Source organism: Rhinopithecus bieti, unplaced genomic scaffold, assembly GCF_001698545.2.
Source record: "Rhinopithecus bieti isolate Rb0 unplaced genomic scaffold, ASM169854v2 scaffold_110, whole genome shotgun sequence".
Taxonomy (NCBI): Eukaryota; Metazoa; Chordata; class Mammalia; order Primates; family Cercopithecidae; genus Rhinopithecus; species Rhinopithecus bieti.
In genome coordinates this window covers 163,484-180,897 of record NW_016803311.1, presented here as the reverse complement: position 1 = coordinate 180,897, position 17,414 = coordinate 163,484, and the positions used below count along the sequence as shown (strand labels likewise).

General features: G+C 42.6%; 1 protein-coding gene across 1 annotated transcript in view; it reads right to left on the bottom strand.

Moving 5' to 3' along the window:
* The window catches only part of CREBL2 (cAMP responsive element binding protein like 2), a 29,040-nt gene extending 11,632 nt beyond the window's left edge, over positions 1–17,408 (bottom strand). Inside the window, exon 1 of the mRNA XM_017873135.1 lies at positions 17,346–17,408. Within this exon, the coding sequence (XP_017728624.1) occupies positions 17,346–17,360 (15 nt within the window). The 5' untranslated portion in view covers positions 17,361–17,408. The remainder of the gene's footprint in view (positions 1–17,345) is intronic.
* Positions 17,409–17,414: the final 6 nt, after the last annotated feature.

Here is a 17,414-nt window from a genome sequence, read left to right as displayed (position 1 = left end):
GGATCACGAGGTCAGGAGATCGAGACCATCCTGGCTAACACGGTGAAACCCCGTCTCTACTAAAAAATACAAAAAACTAGCCGGGAGAGGTAGCGGGCACCTGTAGTCCCAGCTACTCAGGAGGCTGAGGCAGGAGAATGGCGTAAACCCAGGAGGCGGAGCTTGCAGTGAGCTGAGTTCCGGCCACTGCACTCCAGCAGCCCGGGCGACAGAGCGAGACTCCGTCTCAAAAAAAAAAAATACAAAAAATTAGCTGGGTGTGGTGGCAGGCACCTGTAGTCCCAGCTACTCGGGAGGCTGAGGCAGGAGAATGGCGTAAACCCAGGAGGCGGAGCTTGCAGTGAGCTGAGTTCCGGCCACTGCACTCCAGCAGCCCGGGCGACAGAGCGAGACTCCGTCTCAAAAAAAAAAAAAGAAGAAAGGTTTCAAATCAGTAATATAATCTTCCACCTTAAGAAACTAGCAACAGAAGAGCAAATTAAACATAAAGCAAGCAGACAGAATGTAATAATAAATAGTAGGCAGAGCGGAATAAAATAGAGAATGGAAATAAAACAGAGAAAAATCAATGAAACCAAAAGATGGTTCCTCAAAAGGATCAACAAAATTTACCAACCTTTCGCTAGACTGACCATTAGAGAAAGAGAAAACTCAAAAATACTAAAATGAGGACCGAAAGAGACACCATTACCAACATTACAGAAATAAAAGGGATACAAAGGATACTAGGAAAAACTGCATGCCAAAAAACTAGATAACCTAGATGAAATGGACAAATTCCTAGAAAGACACAAAGTAGCAAAACAGACTCAAGAAGAAACAGAAAATGTGAATTAGACCTATAGCAAATAACAAGATAGAATTAGTAATAAAAAATTTTCTTTGATTAGTAATCAAAGAAAAGCCCAGGTTCACATGACTTCACTGATGAATTCTACCAAATATTTAAATAATCAACACTCACAAACTCTTCCAAAAAGTGGAGTAGGAGAAAGCTTATTCCATGAGGCCAATATGTGCTTGAAACCAAAACCAAACAAAGATATCAGAAGAAAACTACAGACTAGTATGGTCTTGTGAATTTATATGCAAAAAATCCTCGATAAAATACTAGTAGGTTGAATCTAGCAACATATAAAGAAGATTATACACCATGACTAAAAGGGATTTATCTCAAGAATAAAGGTTGGTTTGACATCTGAAAAATCAATTACTATAATACACTGTATCAATAGGAAAAAAAGGACAAAACTTGCATGTTCATCTCAATAGACAAAAAAAAGAACTTGACAGAAATTCAACACCTTCACATGATAAAAACACTCAATAACCTAGAAATAGGAGGGAATTTCCCCAATTTGATTATGGATATCTACAAAAAACCCACAGCTAACATCTTACTAATGGTGGAACACTGAATGCTTTCCCCCAGAGATCATGAATAAGGCAACAATCTTGTCTTCTCTCAAGTCACTGTCACTTCTATTCAACACTGTACTACCGAGAAAAAGAAACAGCATTCAGGGAAAGGAAAGGAAAGGAAAAAGTAAAACTATGTCCTTGAAGATGACATGATTTTATATATAGAAAATCTAATCCAAAAGAATTCTTGCCCCACTGAAAAAACCTTTTAGAGCTACTACATGAGTAGAGCAAGGGTCCAGGATACATGACCACTATACAAAAATCAGTTGTGTTTCTACACACTATCAATGAACAATCTGAAAATGAAATTAAGAAAATGCCTCCACTTATAGTAGCCTAAAAAGAATACAATATTTAGGAATCAATTTAGCATAAAGCATGTAAAATCTGTGCACTAAAAACCACAAAACATCATTAAAATAAATTAAACATCCGATAAATGGAAAGGCAGCCCATGTTAGTGGGCTGGAAGATTTATTATTATTAAGAAAGCAATACTCTTCAAATTGATCTACAGTTTCAACAAAATTCCTATCAAAATCTCAGCTACCCTTTTGTTGAAATTGGCAGGCTAGTCCTAAAATTCATACGAAATAGTGAGGGACTCCAGAATAACCAAAACAACTTATTTTTTTTTTTTTTTTGAGACGGAGTTCGCTCTGAGTGCCCAGGGCTGGAGTGCAGTCGGCCGGATCTCGCTCACTGCAAGCTCCCGTGTCCCGGTTTTATGCCATTTCTTCCTGCTCTCAGCCTCTCCGATAGCTTGGACTACATGGTTACAGGTGCCCGCCACCTCGCCCGGCTAGTTTTTTGTATTTTTTAGTAGAGGAGGGGTTTCACCGTGTTAGCCAGGATGGTCCCAATCTCCTGACCTTGTGATCCGCCTGTCTCAGCCTCCCAAAGTGCTGGGATTACAGGCTTGAGCCACCGCGCCCGGCCCAACCAAAACAATCTTGAAAAAGACATAAACTGGAGGGCTCACACTTTCTGATTTCAGAATTTATTAGAAAGCTACAGTAATCAAGACTGCAATATTGGCACAAGGACAGACATACAGACCAATGGAAAAGCATAGAGAATCCAGAAATAAATCCTTACATTTATGGTCAATTGATTTTTGACAAGGTGCCAAAGCAATTCAATGGGGAAAGAACAGTCTCTTCAATAAAGGGTGCTGGGACAGGTGGATAGCCACTTGCAAAATAATTAAGTTGGGTCCCTACCTTGTACCATATACAAAAATTAAAAATTGAACAAGCCAAGTGCAGTGGTTCACACCTGTAATCCCAGCACTTTGGGAGGCCAGGGCAGGAGGATCTTTTGAGCCCAGGAGGTCAAGACTGCAGTGAAGCTGGGTTTGTGCCACTGCACTCCAGCCTAGATGACAGGGTGAGAACCTGTCTCAAATTTTAAAAAAATAGAACAAAGGCCTAAATGTAAGAGATAAAACTATAAAACTCTTAGAGGAAAACAGAGGATTTACTCCTTATGACCTGGATTAGGCAATGGCTTCTTAGATATGATAAGCACAAGCTATCAAACTGTATTTCAAGGATAATCAAGGTAAAAAGACAACCCACAAAATGGGAGAAAACATTTGTAAATCACAAATATGATAAGAGACTTGTATCTCGAATACATAAAGAACTCTTACAACTCAATAATAAAAGACAATCCAATTTTAAAAGGGGCAAGGATTTGAATACACATTTCTCCAAAGAAGATGTACAAATGCCAATAAGCAAATGAAAAAATACTCAACATCATTAGTCATTAAGGAAATGTGAATCAAAACCACAAAATACATCACTTTACACCCACTAGGATGTTTACATAATCAAAAAGATAGCCAATGCCAGGCGTGGTGGCCTACACTTGTAATCCCAGTACTTTGGGAGGCTGAGGTGGGAGGATCACAATGTCAAGAGATTGAGACTATCCTGGCCAACATGGTGAAACCCCACCTCTACTAAAAATAAAAAACAATTAGCTGGGCATGGTGGCGCACACCTGTAGGCCCAGCTACTCGGGAGGCTGAGGCAGGAGAATCACTTGAACCCGGGAGTCAGAGGTTGCAGTGAGCCGAGATTGCGCCACTGCACTACACCCTGGCAACAAAGTGAGAATCTGTATCAAAAAAAAAAAAAAAAAAAAAAAAAAGACAACCAATAACAAGTACTGGTGCAGATGTGGAGAAACATTGCTGGTGGGAATGTAAAATGGTGCAGCCACATTGGAAAACATTCTGGCAGCGCCTCAAAAAGTTAAACATAAAGTTTATAATCTAGCAATTCCAGTCCTAGGTATATTCCAAAAAGAAATGAAAACATATGTCCACATTAGAACTTGTATATCAATGTTCACAGCACCATTATTCATGATACCTAAAAACCAGAAACAACCCAAATGTCCATCAACTGATGAATAAATAACAAAATGTAGTATATCCATACAATGGAACATTATTCAGCTATAAAATGGAATGAAGTACAGACACATGGTACAACACTGATAGCCTTGAAAACATTATGTTAGGTGAAAGAAGACAAATACAAAAGGCCACATATTGTATTATTCCAAATCCACAGAGACTTAAAGTAGATTAATGGTTGCTTAGGGCTGAGAAAGGAAGAAAAAAATAGGGAGTGCCTGTTAATGGCCTCAGAGTTTCTTTTTTTCTTTTTAAATTAACAGACTTTGTATTTTACAGCTGTTTAGGTTTACAGGAAAATTAAGCTGAAAGTACAGCAAGTTCCCATACTATCCCCTTCTCCACTTTCACAGTTTCACCTATCACTAACATCTTTCGCCGGGCACGGTGGCTCACGCCTATAATCCCAGCACTTTGGGAGGCCGAGGCAGGTGGATCACGAAGTCAGGAGTTCAAGACCAGCCTGGCCAAGATGGTGAAACCCCGTCTCTACTAAAAATACAAAAACAGCCAGGCGTGGTGGTGGGCTCCTGTAATCCCAGCTACTCTGGAGGCTGAGGCAGAGAACTGCTTGAACCCAGGAGGCAGAGGTTGCAGTGAGCCAAGATCGCACCACTGCACTCCAGCCTGGGCAACAGAGTGAGACTCCGTCTCAAAAAAAACAAAAAACAAAAAACAAATCTTTCATTAGTGTGGTACATTTATTACAATTGATGAACTAATATTGATTTATTATTAGTAACTGAAGTCCACAGTTTACATTAGGGTTCACTCTTGGTGTGGTATATTCTATGTATTTTGATAAGCAGTATCATACAGAATAGTCTCACTGCCCTGAAAATCCCCTATGCTCCATCTATTCCTCCTCCTTCCTCTGTCTCCTGAAACCCTGACAATCACTGAACTTTTTACTATCTCTATAGTTTTGCCTTTTCCAAAATGGCTCCTTTCACTTAGCAACATGCATTTAAGGCTCCTCCATGACTTCCTGTGGCTTGATAGCTTGTTCCTTTTTCTTTTTCTTTATTTTTTTTTTCCCTAAGAAACAGGGCCTCGCTATGTTGCCCAGGCTGGTCTCAGACTCTTGTTTTCAAGCTATCTTCCTGCCTCAGCCTCCCAAGTAGCTGGAACTACAGGTGCACCTAGCAACTCATTTGTTTTTACTGCTAAATAGTATTCCACTACAGGGATGTACCACAGTTTGTTATAAGAGTCTCTTCTTGGAGTGATGGAACTGTTCTGGAATTAGATAGTGATGATCATTGCACAACTCTGTGAATATATTACAAATCACAGGATGAACAAATTAAAAGGTGAATTTTATGGTTTGTGAATTACCTTTCAATAATGCTATTATTTTTTTTAAAAGACATGGTTGCCTAGTGAACCTGAAAAGCAAAAGAATAGCTGAAAGGGAAGAATCAAGGTAGCACAGATACAGAAGATTATGAGGAGAATGAGTATTCTGGAGGGGAGGGGTCAAGCATAAGGTTCTAACTTATGAGTTTTAAGGTTGAAAATTAAGATAAAACTGGATTTAATTATTGCTGATAATTCTAAAATTAACCATTACAGCAAAAGACAAAATAGAAACCAGTCTGCAAAGGCCTGAGGAAATTATGGATGGCCTAGGCTTCACAGTCAACAAGTTTAACTTCCACAGAAAGAAAATTCTAGACAGAAAAGGGTGGGTCCCCGACAAAACCCATCCTCAAGCCAAAAAGCCTGAAATGACGGCCCAAAATGAGAACTTACATCCCTGTTTTCCCACTCAAATGTTGCCTTTTCCTAAGCCACCCATGGCCCTGCCCCACCCCATCCTGTGCCTATAAAACCCCCAAACTCGGCCGGTAGACAAGACTACAACTGGATGTCAGAGAGAAGCAGCTTGATTTCAGAGGAATGGCTTGATGGCGTAACTTCAGAGAAGAGTCTGGCTGGAGACAGCTGGACTTCAAGGGAAGATTACTTACCAGTCCCATCCCCTTTTCAGTTCCCCCTCCTGCTGAGAACCACTTTCATCAGCAATAAAATCCCCTGCATTCACCATCCTTCAATTCATTTGTGTGACCTCATTTTACCTGGACGATGGGAGCCACAAGTGTAGAAACAAAAGGCTGTCACACTGGCCCTTTGCCCTTGCTGGTGGAGGGCAGTTGCCTCACAAGAAAAGGCAAAGGGTCCACTGAGCTATTAACAGTTGAGCCATCCACGGATGGCAGAGCTCAAAGAGCACTGTAACACTCCCTCTGGGGCTTCGGAAGTCTCAGGCACCCCTACCTGGATGCTGTCTTTGGGTCTGCATAAAGTTCACTCCTGCCAGCACCAAAGCAGCTGGCCGATTCCAGTGCTCATTCACTCCAGTTCCTTCACTCGTTTGCTCACATGCTCCCTACTGCAAGGAGCTGAGAGTGGTGGGCTGAGTATATGAGGCACCCCTATAGTGAGTCCTGCGAAAGGGTCCGGGAAATACCCTGCTTCATTGACACCCCAACACCAGTCAGGGCACTACTCACAGGTTGTTACAATAGGTGCCCAGTGCATCTCCCCACCATCTCCCCTTTTCCACCCCACTTCCCTAGTCAATCCATTTTGCAAAGAGCTACCAGATTAACCTTTCTTTCCATAACTTTAGGGTGTTTTTCTTCACTGTAAAAAAGTAATACCTGATCATTATAGAAACAATAAATTTTCTCTAATGGCCCCTGGCCATGTCACCCTCAAGTTCAAGAAGAGACCTCTGGCTCAGCACTACTTACTAAGTCACCATATCCATTATACTCATTTCTTGGGGCTGCTATAACAAATTACCACAAATGTGGTGGCTTAAACCCAGAAATTTATTCTCTGGCTCTGGAAGTCCAGACTGGGGCAGTCTGGTGGAGCTGCATTCCCTCTGCAGTCCATGGGGGAGAATCCACTCTTCGCCTCTCCAGCTTCTGGTGGCTGCCAGCATTCCTTGACTTGTGGCCACATCACTCCAATCTGCCTCAGTGGTCACACTGCTTCCTCATCTGTCCATCAAAGCTCCCTCTGCCTCAGTCTTAAAAGGACACTTGTCACTGGATTTAGGGCCCATCTAGATAATGGAGGATAAGCTCCTCCTCTCAAAATCCTTAATCACATCTTTTGCCATCCAAGGTAATATTCACTGTTTTACCACATAAGGTGATAACCACAGGTTCCAGGGATTCAGACATAGACATATCTTTTTAGGGGCCACCATTCAGCCCACTGCATCCAGGATTCCTGCACAAAGCCAGTTCTCTAGCAGGCACCCTCTGTATCAACGCAAGCCAGTCTCCCTAGAGATCACCAGCCTGCATTTCTATCTATCCCCATCCCCTGCATTTCTAACTATACCTACATTTCTATTTTCCCTCTATCCTCCCACCATCCAAAAGCGCAAATCTTGTTTTATTTTGTTAAGATCAGCTCTAGCCCTCTTTCTCTGAAGCTCTCACTGACCACCACCCTCAATCCATAAGTCATTTTTCTTCAAAGTCCTGGAACACAGAGTTAATATCACACTGAATTTATATGCTTTGTTATATTGTTTTTTTAGTGGACTCACACATTTTTCTATCTCCCCAAGTAGTCTGAGCTCCTCAAGCACAGAAGCTATGTTTTCTACTCTTTTGCAATCCCACAGTGTCCAGCACAGAGCCAGGCATTTAAGAGATATTTATTAAAAGATTGATAATTTAATGAATAAATGAAAAAAGAAAAATCAGCGATATTTTGAAAGTGCTTCAAATTGATACTACTACCACCACCAACTTTAAAGCTGTTAAAAGGAAATGCTCCCTCTCAGGGATGTGAAATCTGAAAACCAATTAAGAACTCTTCTTTTATCACCCTTTTTACACTTATTTACATCCTAATGCTCTAATTAAGGCAACTACTAAAAGTTTCAAGTTGTTAAAGTTAAGAGAACTACTGTATCTAGATGAAGAAGTACCAGCAGCCTCGGCCAAAAAGGAAAACAGGAGGGCTTGTTTTGCCTTTCTCTTAAAACATAAAGAGAAAAGTTATCTCCCACAGATTAAAGAAAATAAGATAAATATGAATGTGGCTAGCCACTGCTCTTTACCACTTTAAAGAAAAAACAAAACAAGCAGTGGCATTTTCATTTGATGTTAAGGCTCCCATAACTTCCTTCACAGCTGTGGGTTAGGCTTCTTCTCTTTTTTTATTTGCCAGATCTACAGAAAGCAGCAAAGTCTACTCACATCTTCCTGCTGTTACCTTTCTGCCAGTTTTTCTAGTCGACAGGAGAAAGATCAAGTAGGTATCTCTAGCCTGAGAGTTAACTTCTGCCTCTCCTCTCCCAACCCCTATCCCTTCCCCCATCCCCTGCAACTGGTAAGTCCTCTTTTTAAAAGTCTCTCCACTCTTAGACGGCACAACAGCCCTGTCTTCTGGTTCTCTTACGTCACTGACCTCTCTTTTCAGTTTATTTTGCTGAGTCCTACTCTTCAGGAATCTTCTGATCACTTTAGAGTTTTCCAGGGCTCTCTTTAGCTCTCTATTCTCTCCACTCTTTATCCTTTCGGAATTTTAAGCACGCTGCATCAGCTGCAACTTACATTGTAAAATCTCTAATATGGTCTTCAGGCCTTTCTTCTGCACAATCTAACCAGACCAATGCACTCAAAAAAGACCAAGATTTATTGAACTCAGTATGTATTAAGTTATTTTGGTATGGGATCACACATACACTACATTTAATTCTCACAATAACTCAATAAGGTCCTTGTTAACACACCCAATCTGTATCTGAAGAAAGTAATATCTGAAGAGATTAAATAATCTGTCCAAAATCACAACAGTTTGAAAGGGTGAAAATGAGATTTGAACTCAAGTCATACGCTAAAACCCATGTTCTTTCATAATTGGACCATCTGCCTCTGGTCTTGTCCCAGTTTCTACATTTTCACCCTAATCTGTTCTCCATATAGGCATTGGCCTTTTTCTTCAAAAACACAAATCTGATTTTGTCACTTCTGCTTTAAAACCGTTCAATGGCTCCCCAACATCTATGGCCTTGGTGTTCAAACCTCATTACACATAAGAGCCACTCAACTGGGAAGCCACTCACAAAATTCCCAGACCCTATCCCGAAAGAATCTGATTCACCAGGTCTCTTCCACTCTGAAAAATACTGACCCAAATTTCTCAGCCTTGTTTACCAGGTATATTGTAATTTGGTCCCTGCTTATCTTTCATCCTCATCTCTGACCACACCTCTACTTGTGCTTTATGCTGTAGTTCAGGGTTAATAAATTACCGCCCTGCTGGCAACCCAAATACAGCCTACTGCCAGTTTTTTTTTTCTTTTTTTTGAGACAGAGTTTTGCTCTTGTTGCCCAGGCTAGAGTGCAATGGTGCGATCTCGGCTCATTGCAGCCTCCGCCTTCCGGGTTCAAGCAATTCTCCTGCCTCAGCCTCCCGAGTGGCTGGGATTACAGGTATGCACCACCACGCCTGGCTAATTTTGCATTTTTAGTAGAGACGGGGGTTTCTCCATGTTGGTCAGGCTGGTCTCGAACTCCTGACCTCTGGTGATCTGCCCGCCTTGGCCTCCCAAAATGCTGGCTCACGCCTGTACATGAGTCACTGTGCCCAGCCCAGTTTTTGAAAATAAAGTTTTACTGGAACACAGCCATGCCCATTCATTATATTCTGCTTATGGTTGCTTTCATAATACAATGGCAGGGTGGAATAATTCCAACAGAGACCATATAGTGTGCACGGCCCTTTACAGAAAGTCTGTCGATCCTTCTCCAGCTGTACCAAAATACTTACTCTACTGTGCAAGATGCTTTAGTATATGATATTCCATCTTTCCTGTTTTGGAGGGGACTCCAGTTCTTTAAAGATTCATTCCGGGCCGGGCGCGGTGGCTCAAGCCTGTAATCCCAGCACTTTGGGAGGCCGAGACGGGCGGATCACGAGGTCAGGAGATCGAGACCATCCTGGCTAACACGGTGAAACCTCGTCTCTACTAAAATACAAAACTAGCCGGGCGAGGTGGCGGGCGCCTGTAGTCCCAGCTACTCGGGAGGCTGAGGCAGGAGAATGGCATAAATCCGGGAGGCGGAGCTTGCAGTGAGCTGAGATCTGGCCACTGCACGCCAGCCCGGGCGACAGAGCGAGACTCCGTCTCAAAAAAAAAAAAAAAAAAGATTCATTCCTACTCTGTAAACCCATGTCTGACATACCTCGACAGTTTAGCATCCACTCTTGGTGCCCCAAAAGAACTTTGCCTCTATTGCCCTCATTTTCTACCTCACCATATCGTAATTACGTTTCTATTTGTCTGCCTCACCCAATAAAATATTCCCTGAGAACAGTTACAAACTCTTAATCATCTTTGCAACTCCAATGCCTAGCACAATGCCTCACACATATTAGGTGTTCAACAAATGTTGGATGAATTAATAAATAAACTTTCCTGAAAATCTTAGAGGACAAAACATTCTGAATAAGGTTATTTAAACTTAGATTAAATTTAGATTAAGGTTATTTAAACTTAGATTTCAACTGGTTTCTGTGGTATTTAAATTACTCCTTGGTTTCTGAATTATCTGTAGAGGTACTCAAGTTGAAACGTGCATGTAACCTAAACAAGAAAGAAAGGTGGCCGGGCATGGTGGCTCACGTCTGTAATCTCAGCACTTTGGGAGGACAAGATGGGCAGATTGCTTGAGCTTGGGAGTTTGAAACCAGCCTGGACAACACAGGCTGTCTCTACAAAAAATATTTTTAAATTAATCAAGAGTGGTGGCAGGCGCCTGTGGTCCCAGCTATTCCAGAGGCTGAAGTGGGAGAATCGCTTGAGCCAGGGAGGTGGAGGCTGCGGTGAACCATGATTGCACCACTGTGCCCAGTCCAGGCGACAGAGTGAGACTGTTTCAAAAAGAAAAGAAAAGAAAAGACAGCAAGCACATAAGCACATTAATGTCTACTGTCAGAGATTTGTTTAACAGATGACATGGCTCTTTTGTCTTGGTCTTCTAGAAAGTGTTGATGTAAGATGACAGGAAAAGCAGAATATGTCTGGGCTATAAGGCACGGCCCAAGGAAGGTAGCTCCAACTGCAGCAGAGGATGGTTAAGGAGCCAAAGAATATATGTGAGAATGTCAAAGATATTTTTTTGCCAAATTAAAAATTTTTTTGAGAACCAGCACTACTCAGAACTGGAAAGAATCAGAAGACTTTGGCAGAGGAAGGGGGTTAAAGGGGTAAGGAAAGTGCAAGAAACCTCATTTCCAGATAATCACGTAGAACACAAGGTAGAAAAGAAGTGTGGAGGGAAATGACAGCCCATCTTGGCATGCTGCAGCCATCAGCCAGCCCACTCCTGCATCAGTCCCTCAACTGGATCTTGATACCTTAGGATACTTCAATTTATTCATGTGTTCATTCAGTAAACATAAAGTCCAACATAAAATTAAAAAATGAGAACTTTCTATCTATGATCAAAGCCTCTGAAAATAACACATTTCTATTTTGTAACTGAATGTAGCAGGTCAAGGGAGAACAAACTTTCTTTTTTTTCTTTTTTGAGACAGAGTCCAGCTCCATTGCCCAGGCTGGAGTGCAGTGGCACAATCTCGGCTCACAGCAACCTCCATCTCCTGGGCTTATGCAATTCTCGTGCCTCAGCCTCCCTCCTGAGTAGCTGGGATTACAGCTGCATATCACCACACCTGGATAATTTTTGTATTTTTTGAAGAGATGGGGTTTCGCCATGTTGCCCATGCTGATCTTGAACTCCTGAACTCAATCCACCCACCTCAGTCTCTCAAAGTGCTGGAATTACAGGCATGAGCCACCACACCTGGCCAAAGAAAAGAGATTTTCATAAAACAAGCACTTTTCCTAGTGGTAAACATGGAGGTGGCCTCAGGAAACTACCTTTCTCACACTGTCTAACAGTTAATGACAGAGCTTAAGTTCATTTTATGTCCCACCCCACTGCCCCTGTCCCATCTGGGGCACAGTCTGGAGCAAAAGGTAGTATAGGTGCTACAAATCTTATACAACAGCATATACTTAGGAATTACTAAAATGAGCATCTCAGGGACCTACTGCACTGTGGAAAGGCCCAAGGAATCACTGTTAGGTAATATAATAATGGTAACGTGTCTTGAGAGCCTACTATGTTTTAGAGTCTGTACTAGAGCTTTAAATGTATCATCCCTAATCCTCACCAAAACCTCACCTATTGGCCACATTTAACAGATAAGGAAATGGAAGCTCAAAAAAGTAAATAAATTAGCCAAGATTTTTTCCTTCCCAACTAGCCTAGTAGGAGATCTACTCAGTTAGCAATTGAGCTCTGCTAATTAACACTTTCCTAAACCCCACTTTGAGATGCCCAATCTATCTCTTGCTTTATTTCTCTCATTTGCCATGGTAAATACGTGCTGGCTGGTTTGCTCAGCTGGAGCACACTGATTAATAAAGCCCGAGTACATCAGGACAATCTCCTTCACATCACCCTGATCCAATTCAATTTAATCTCTATTCATGAGTACTTGATGCTGTATTAGGCACACTGCTAGAAACTTGGGAGGCAAAGCTGTTCCCCATTCAAATGTATCCTGCTCTCACTCCAGCCGGCTAGATGGCAGAGTGTGGAGAACTCTCAGCAGATTCATTTATCACCACTGGTAAAAACAACTCAGAATACAAAATCTTTATAAAGGGAGGTCCTCACATCATCATCCTCATGTTTCCTGACCTACTCAGTCAAATACTACCTCTCTATAACTGCTGTTCCTGCCTACTCTGTCCTCTTCCTGTTGCACTGGTCTTGCTGTCAGCCAGTCTGTCATCCTTTATGCTCTCACTGGCACAGCCACCATTCTTCCAAACCCCAATCCTCATCTTCCCTTACACTGAGGAAAATGGAACCAGAGACTGTGACTCATACAGAATGTGAGGGAAAAGTATGTTTTGTGTGTATGTCTGTATATACTAGGAGGACAGTACAATTTTGTGGGATTATAACTAGGGCACAGAAAAGGCAGGGCTGGGAGCTGCCAAAGCCTTATATAAGGACAGTTTCACACTGCCTGACTGTGGAAGGAGAGTCTAGTATTGTACATGACATGTAAATATTACTCATCTACAACTACAATATGCATTCGAAGTGCACGTAGAGTACTCCAGAGGCACTCTCCATCCAGAGACATTTAAACTGAATTTCCTTTTTGATACTCACTAAGGTTTTTAAAGCTGCTGGTTTCTAAGTACTTATAAAACAACGAATTAATAAAGAGTGAGAATCAAATTCATTGTGCTTACCTGTGTATCCTTTAGGAAGTAATTCACGGATAGCTTACCCTCAAATTTTAACTGCACTCTTTTAGGCTAAATAATGACATTTTGAACCTTCCTTCACCCCACCAGTTTTAGAAATAACCTTTATGTGATCTTATAGCTAAGTAAAATAGCCCAGAATCCTATGTATTTTTCTTGGACTTATTTGAAATTATTGAAGACTTTCAGTAAGCCGTTAAATGTTGCAAAGGTCTGAAAAGGAAAAAACTGAAAACCGGAAAGAATATATTTTGAATCTCAAGTTAGGAAAAATAAAGAACAGTATGTTCTTCTACCATCCTTAAACACCCATAACATTAGTATTATTTTCTGGATAAGATAATGGACACAGCATTAAGATTTAATTTTAAAATTAACACTGAAAGATCTAGCTAGCAAAGATTTTTATGAAATATTATTTCTGCCTTTTGGCTGGAACTGCCATCTTCCAGTAATTCATCAAAATGATTAACACAAAGGGAAAGAGAAAGGCACCAACAGATGTTCTCCAGGCCTTTTAGAACACACGGAGTTGTTCCTTTGGCCACATACATGGAAACCTACAAGAAAGGTGATACTGGAGCTGGGCTCAGTGGCTCACACCTGTAATCCCAGTACTTCGGGAGGCCGACACGGTCAGATCACGAGGTCAGGAGATCAAGACCATCCTGGCCAACATAGTGAAGCCCCAGCTCTACCAAAAATACAAAAATTAGCTGGGCATGGTGGCACATGCCTGTAATCCCAGCTACTCAGCAGGCTGAGGCAGGAGAATTGCTTGAAACAGGGAGTCAGAGGTTGCAGTGAGCCGAGATTGCACCACTGCACTCCAGCCTGGTGACAGAGCGAGACTCCGTCTCAAAGAAAAAAAAAAAAAGAAGGGTGATATTGTAGACATCAATGGAATGGGGACTGTTTAAAAAGGAATGCCCTACACAGATCACCTGAGGTCAGGAGTTCCAGACCAGCCTGGCCAACATGATGAAATCCCGTTTCTGCTAAAACATGCAAAAAGTTGGCCAGGTGCAATGGCTCACGCCTGTAATCTCAGCACTTTGGGAGACCAAGGTGGGTGGATCACTTGAGGCCAGGAGTTCGAGACCAGCCTGGCCAACATGGCAAAACCCTGTCTCTAATAAAAATACAAAAATTAATCAGTTGTGGTGGCATGCACCTGTAATCCCAGCTACTCAGAAGGCTGAGGCAGGAGAATCACTTGAACCCTGGAGGCAGAGTTTACAGTGAGCCAAGATTGTACTACTGCATCAAGCCTGGGCAACAGAGCAAGACCCTGTCTCAAAAAAAAAAAATTAGCCGGGCATGGTGGCCCATGCCTGTAGTCACACCTACTAGTGAGGCTGGGGTAGGAGAATAGCTTGAACCCAGGAGGCAGAGATTGCAGTGAGCTGAGATCATGCCACTGCACTCCAGCCTGGGAACACAGACTCCATCTCAAAAAAAAAAAAAAAAAAAAGGAATGCCCTACAAATCTTACTATGGCAAAACTGGAAGGGTCTACAATGTTACCCAGCATTCTGTTGGCACTGTTGTAAACAAAAAAAGAAAAGATTCTTGCCAAGAGAATTAATGTGTGTATTGAGCATATTAAGTACTCTTAAGAGCTGACAGCTTCCAGAAACGTGTGAAGGAAAATGATCAGAAAAAGAAGCCAGTGAGACCCTCATCTCTGCAAAAAAATTAGCTGGGCGTGGATGTGAATTCCTGTAGTCCCAGTCACTTGGGAGGCTGAGGTGGAGGACTGCTTTGAGCCCAGGAGTTCAAGGCTGCAGTGAGCTGTGATCACAGCAACGCACTCCAGCCTGGGCAACAGTGCAAAACCCTATTTCAAAAAAAAAAAAAGTAAACTAAAAAAGAAAGGTACCTGAGTTCAACTGAAGCACCAGTCTGCTCCACCAGTGGAAAAGAGCCTGAGCTACTGGAACTTATTCCCTATGAATTCATGGCATAATAGAGGTAAAAAAGACAAAAGATATACAAACATTTCTCTTCATTGAGTAGAAGTGTGATGTCCTGGTCGGGCGCGGTGGCTTATACCTGTATTCCTAGCACTTCGGGAGGCCAAGGTGGGTGGATCACCTGAGGTCACTCAGGAGTTTGAGACCAGCCTTACCAACACGGTGAAACCCTATCTCTACTAAAAATAAAAATTTAGCCGGGTGTGGTGGCACACGCCTGCAGTCCCAGCTACTCAGGAGGCTGAGGCAGGAGAATTGCTTGAACCCAGGAGGCGGAGGATGCAGTAAGCTGAGAGCATGTCACTGCACTCCAGCCTGGGCAACAGAGCGAGACTCCATCTCAAAAAAAAAAAAAAAAAAAAAAAGAGGTGTGATGTCCCCTCCCCAAAGAAATACTCAAAGCAAAAAAAAAAAGAAAAAAAAATTACTTGCTGATTTTCTGGAAAACTTTCAGAACACTCCCCTTCTGTCTTGGAAATACCACTTCCCCAATATCATACTCCACGAATGTGACTATGGCAAAACTGAGAGTCTACAATGTTATCCCGCATTCTGTTGGCACTGTTGTAAACAAACAAGGGCAAGATTCTTGTCAAGGGAATTAATGTGTGTACTGAGCATACTAAGCACGCTAAGAGCCGATAGCTTCCTGAAACGTGCCCCATTTCTGTCTTGGAAATACCACTTCCTATTAAGAGGGGTTTACTACTTCACAAGCAATCCGTTCCTCTAGGTGAGTCCCAATTCCAGAGTACTGCACTGGGTTTTCCCTTCCATCTGTCACTTCCTCACAGCCTTCTACATGAAGAGGAAGAGAAAACAAGAAAGAAAGAATAAAACAAGGAACACAGAGAAGATGGAAATTTTTTGAATCTCTCTGAGGATATGTGAAACAAAACTGCAGCAGTAGCAAAAAAAGACACCCAAAGGACAAGCTATCATCAAGAGTATGCCAGAGACTGAAACAGAAGACGCTGAGAAGCACAAAGGATGGCTTTTACTTTAAAACTGGCAAATTTTAGAAGTCTGATTCCTTAAAATAAAAAAGTTCAATTCCAAAACAACCTGAAACCCCAATAAGCAAATCCCTGAGCATCCCTATCTTCAGGAAAAAAAACTAAACAACACTAATGTGGGTAGATGTGAAGACAGAAAGGCGGCCAGGCGCGGTGGCTCACGCCTGTAATCCCAGCACTTTGGGAGGCCGAGGCGGGCGGATCACCTGACGTTGGGAGTTCAAGACCTGCCCGACCAACATGAAGAAACTCTGTCTCTACTAAAATACAAAATTAGCCGGGCGTGGTGGCGCATGCCTGTAATCCCAGCTACTCGGGAGGCTGAGGCAGGAGAATCGCTTGCACCCGGGAGGCAGAAGAAAAGCTTGAGCCCCGGAGGCGGAGGTTGTGGTGGGCCGAGATCGCGCCATTTCACTCCAGCCTGGGCAACCAGAGCGAAACTCCGTCTCAATAAATAAAGACAGAAAGGCTATACATAAACTATTTGGATTAACCAACAATGAACGTGATCTATTATCTTAAAATCACAAAGTAAGTGATTTGGACAGGGAAACTGGATGGTGATGGGATACTAAGGTTAACAAGAGAAAAATCACTGTTTTTTAGAGAAGGCTTTCTAGAGGAGGTTAAACTCCAGACTGGCCAAATAGCAACAGGAGTTTAGCAGTGTTCCAACCAACCGCAGGAAAATAGCTCAGAGGGGGAGTGAACTGATTACATGAATGGTGCATTGAGTAAGGGAGCCTGAGAGAAGAAAGGGGAATCGTCAAGGGGAATGAGGCTGGTTCGGAGTGCACTAAAGTGTCCAAACTGGAGAGAGGGTAGGAGGCAGCAAAAGAGTGCAAGAAGAAAAAGTACAGTAGTTTCTTCACTTATCTCGACAGGCAAGTTAAGGACTAGGGGTTGCACTACCTGGAAAGCTAGCAAACAGGGTTGCCCTGGGAGTGAAAAATTTCCAGAGGAGAGGGCCCTTCCTGGAAAAAAGCAGCCCGGTGTTCCCTCATTTCCTGGCTGGGTACCATCGGGCAGTGACTGGAGAGGCGCAGGTATGTTTTAGGCAGGTGTCTCTTGGGTGTTGGCGTGGACTACACAGCAGAGGTTCAGCCGCGGGACTAGCATTGAGCGACAAGCAGGCGGCGGCGCGTGCAAACCACAAGACTTACCTTACTGTCATCCATCTCGGCAGACACGCTGGCCTGGCCGGGCACTCCCTCCCGGAGCCCTCCCCCGGC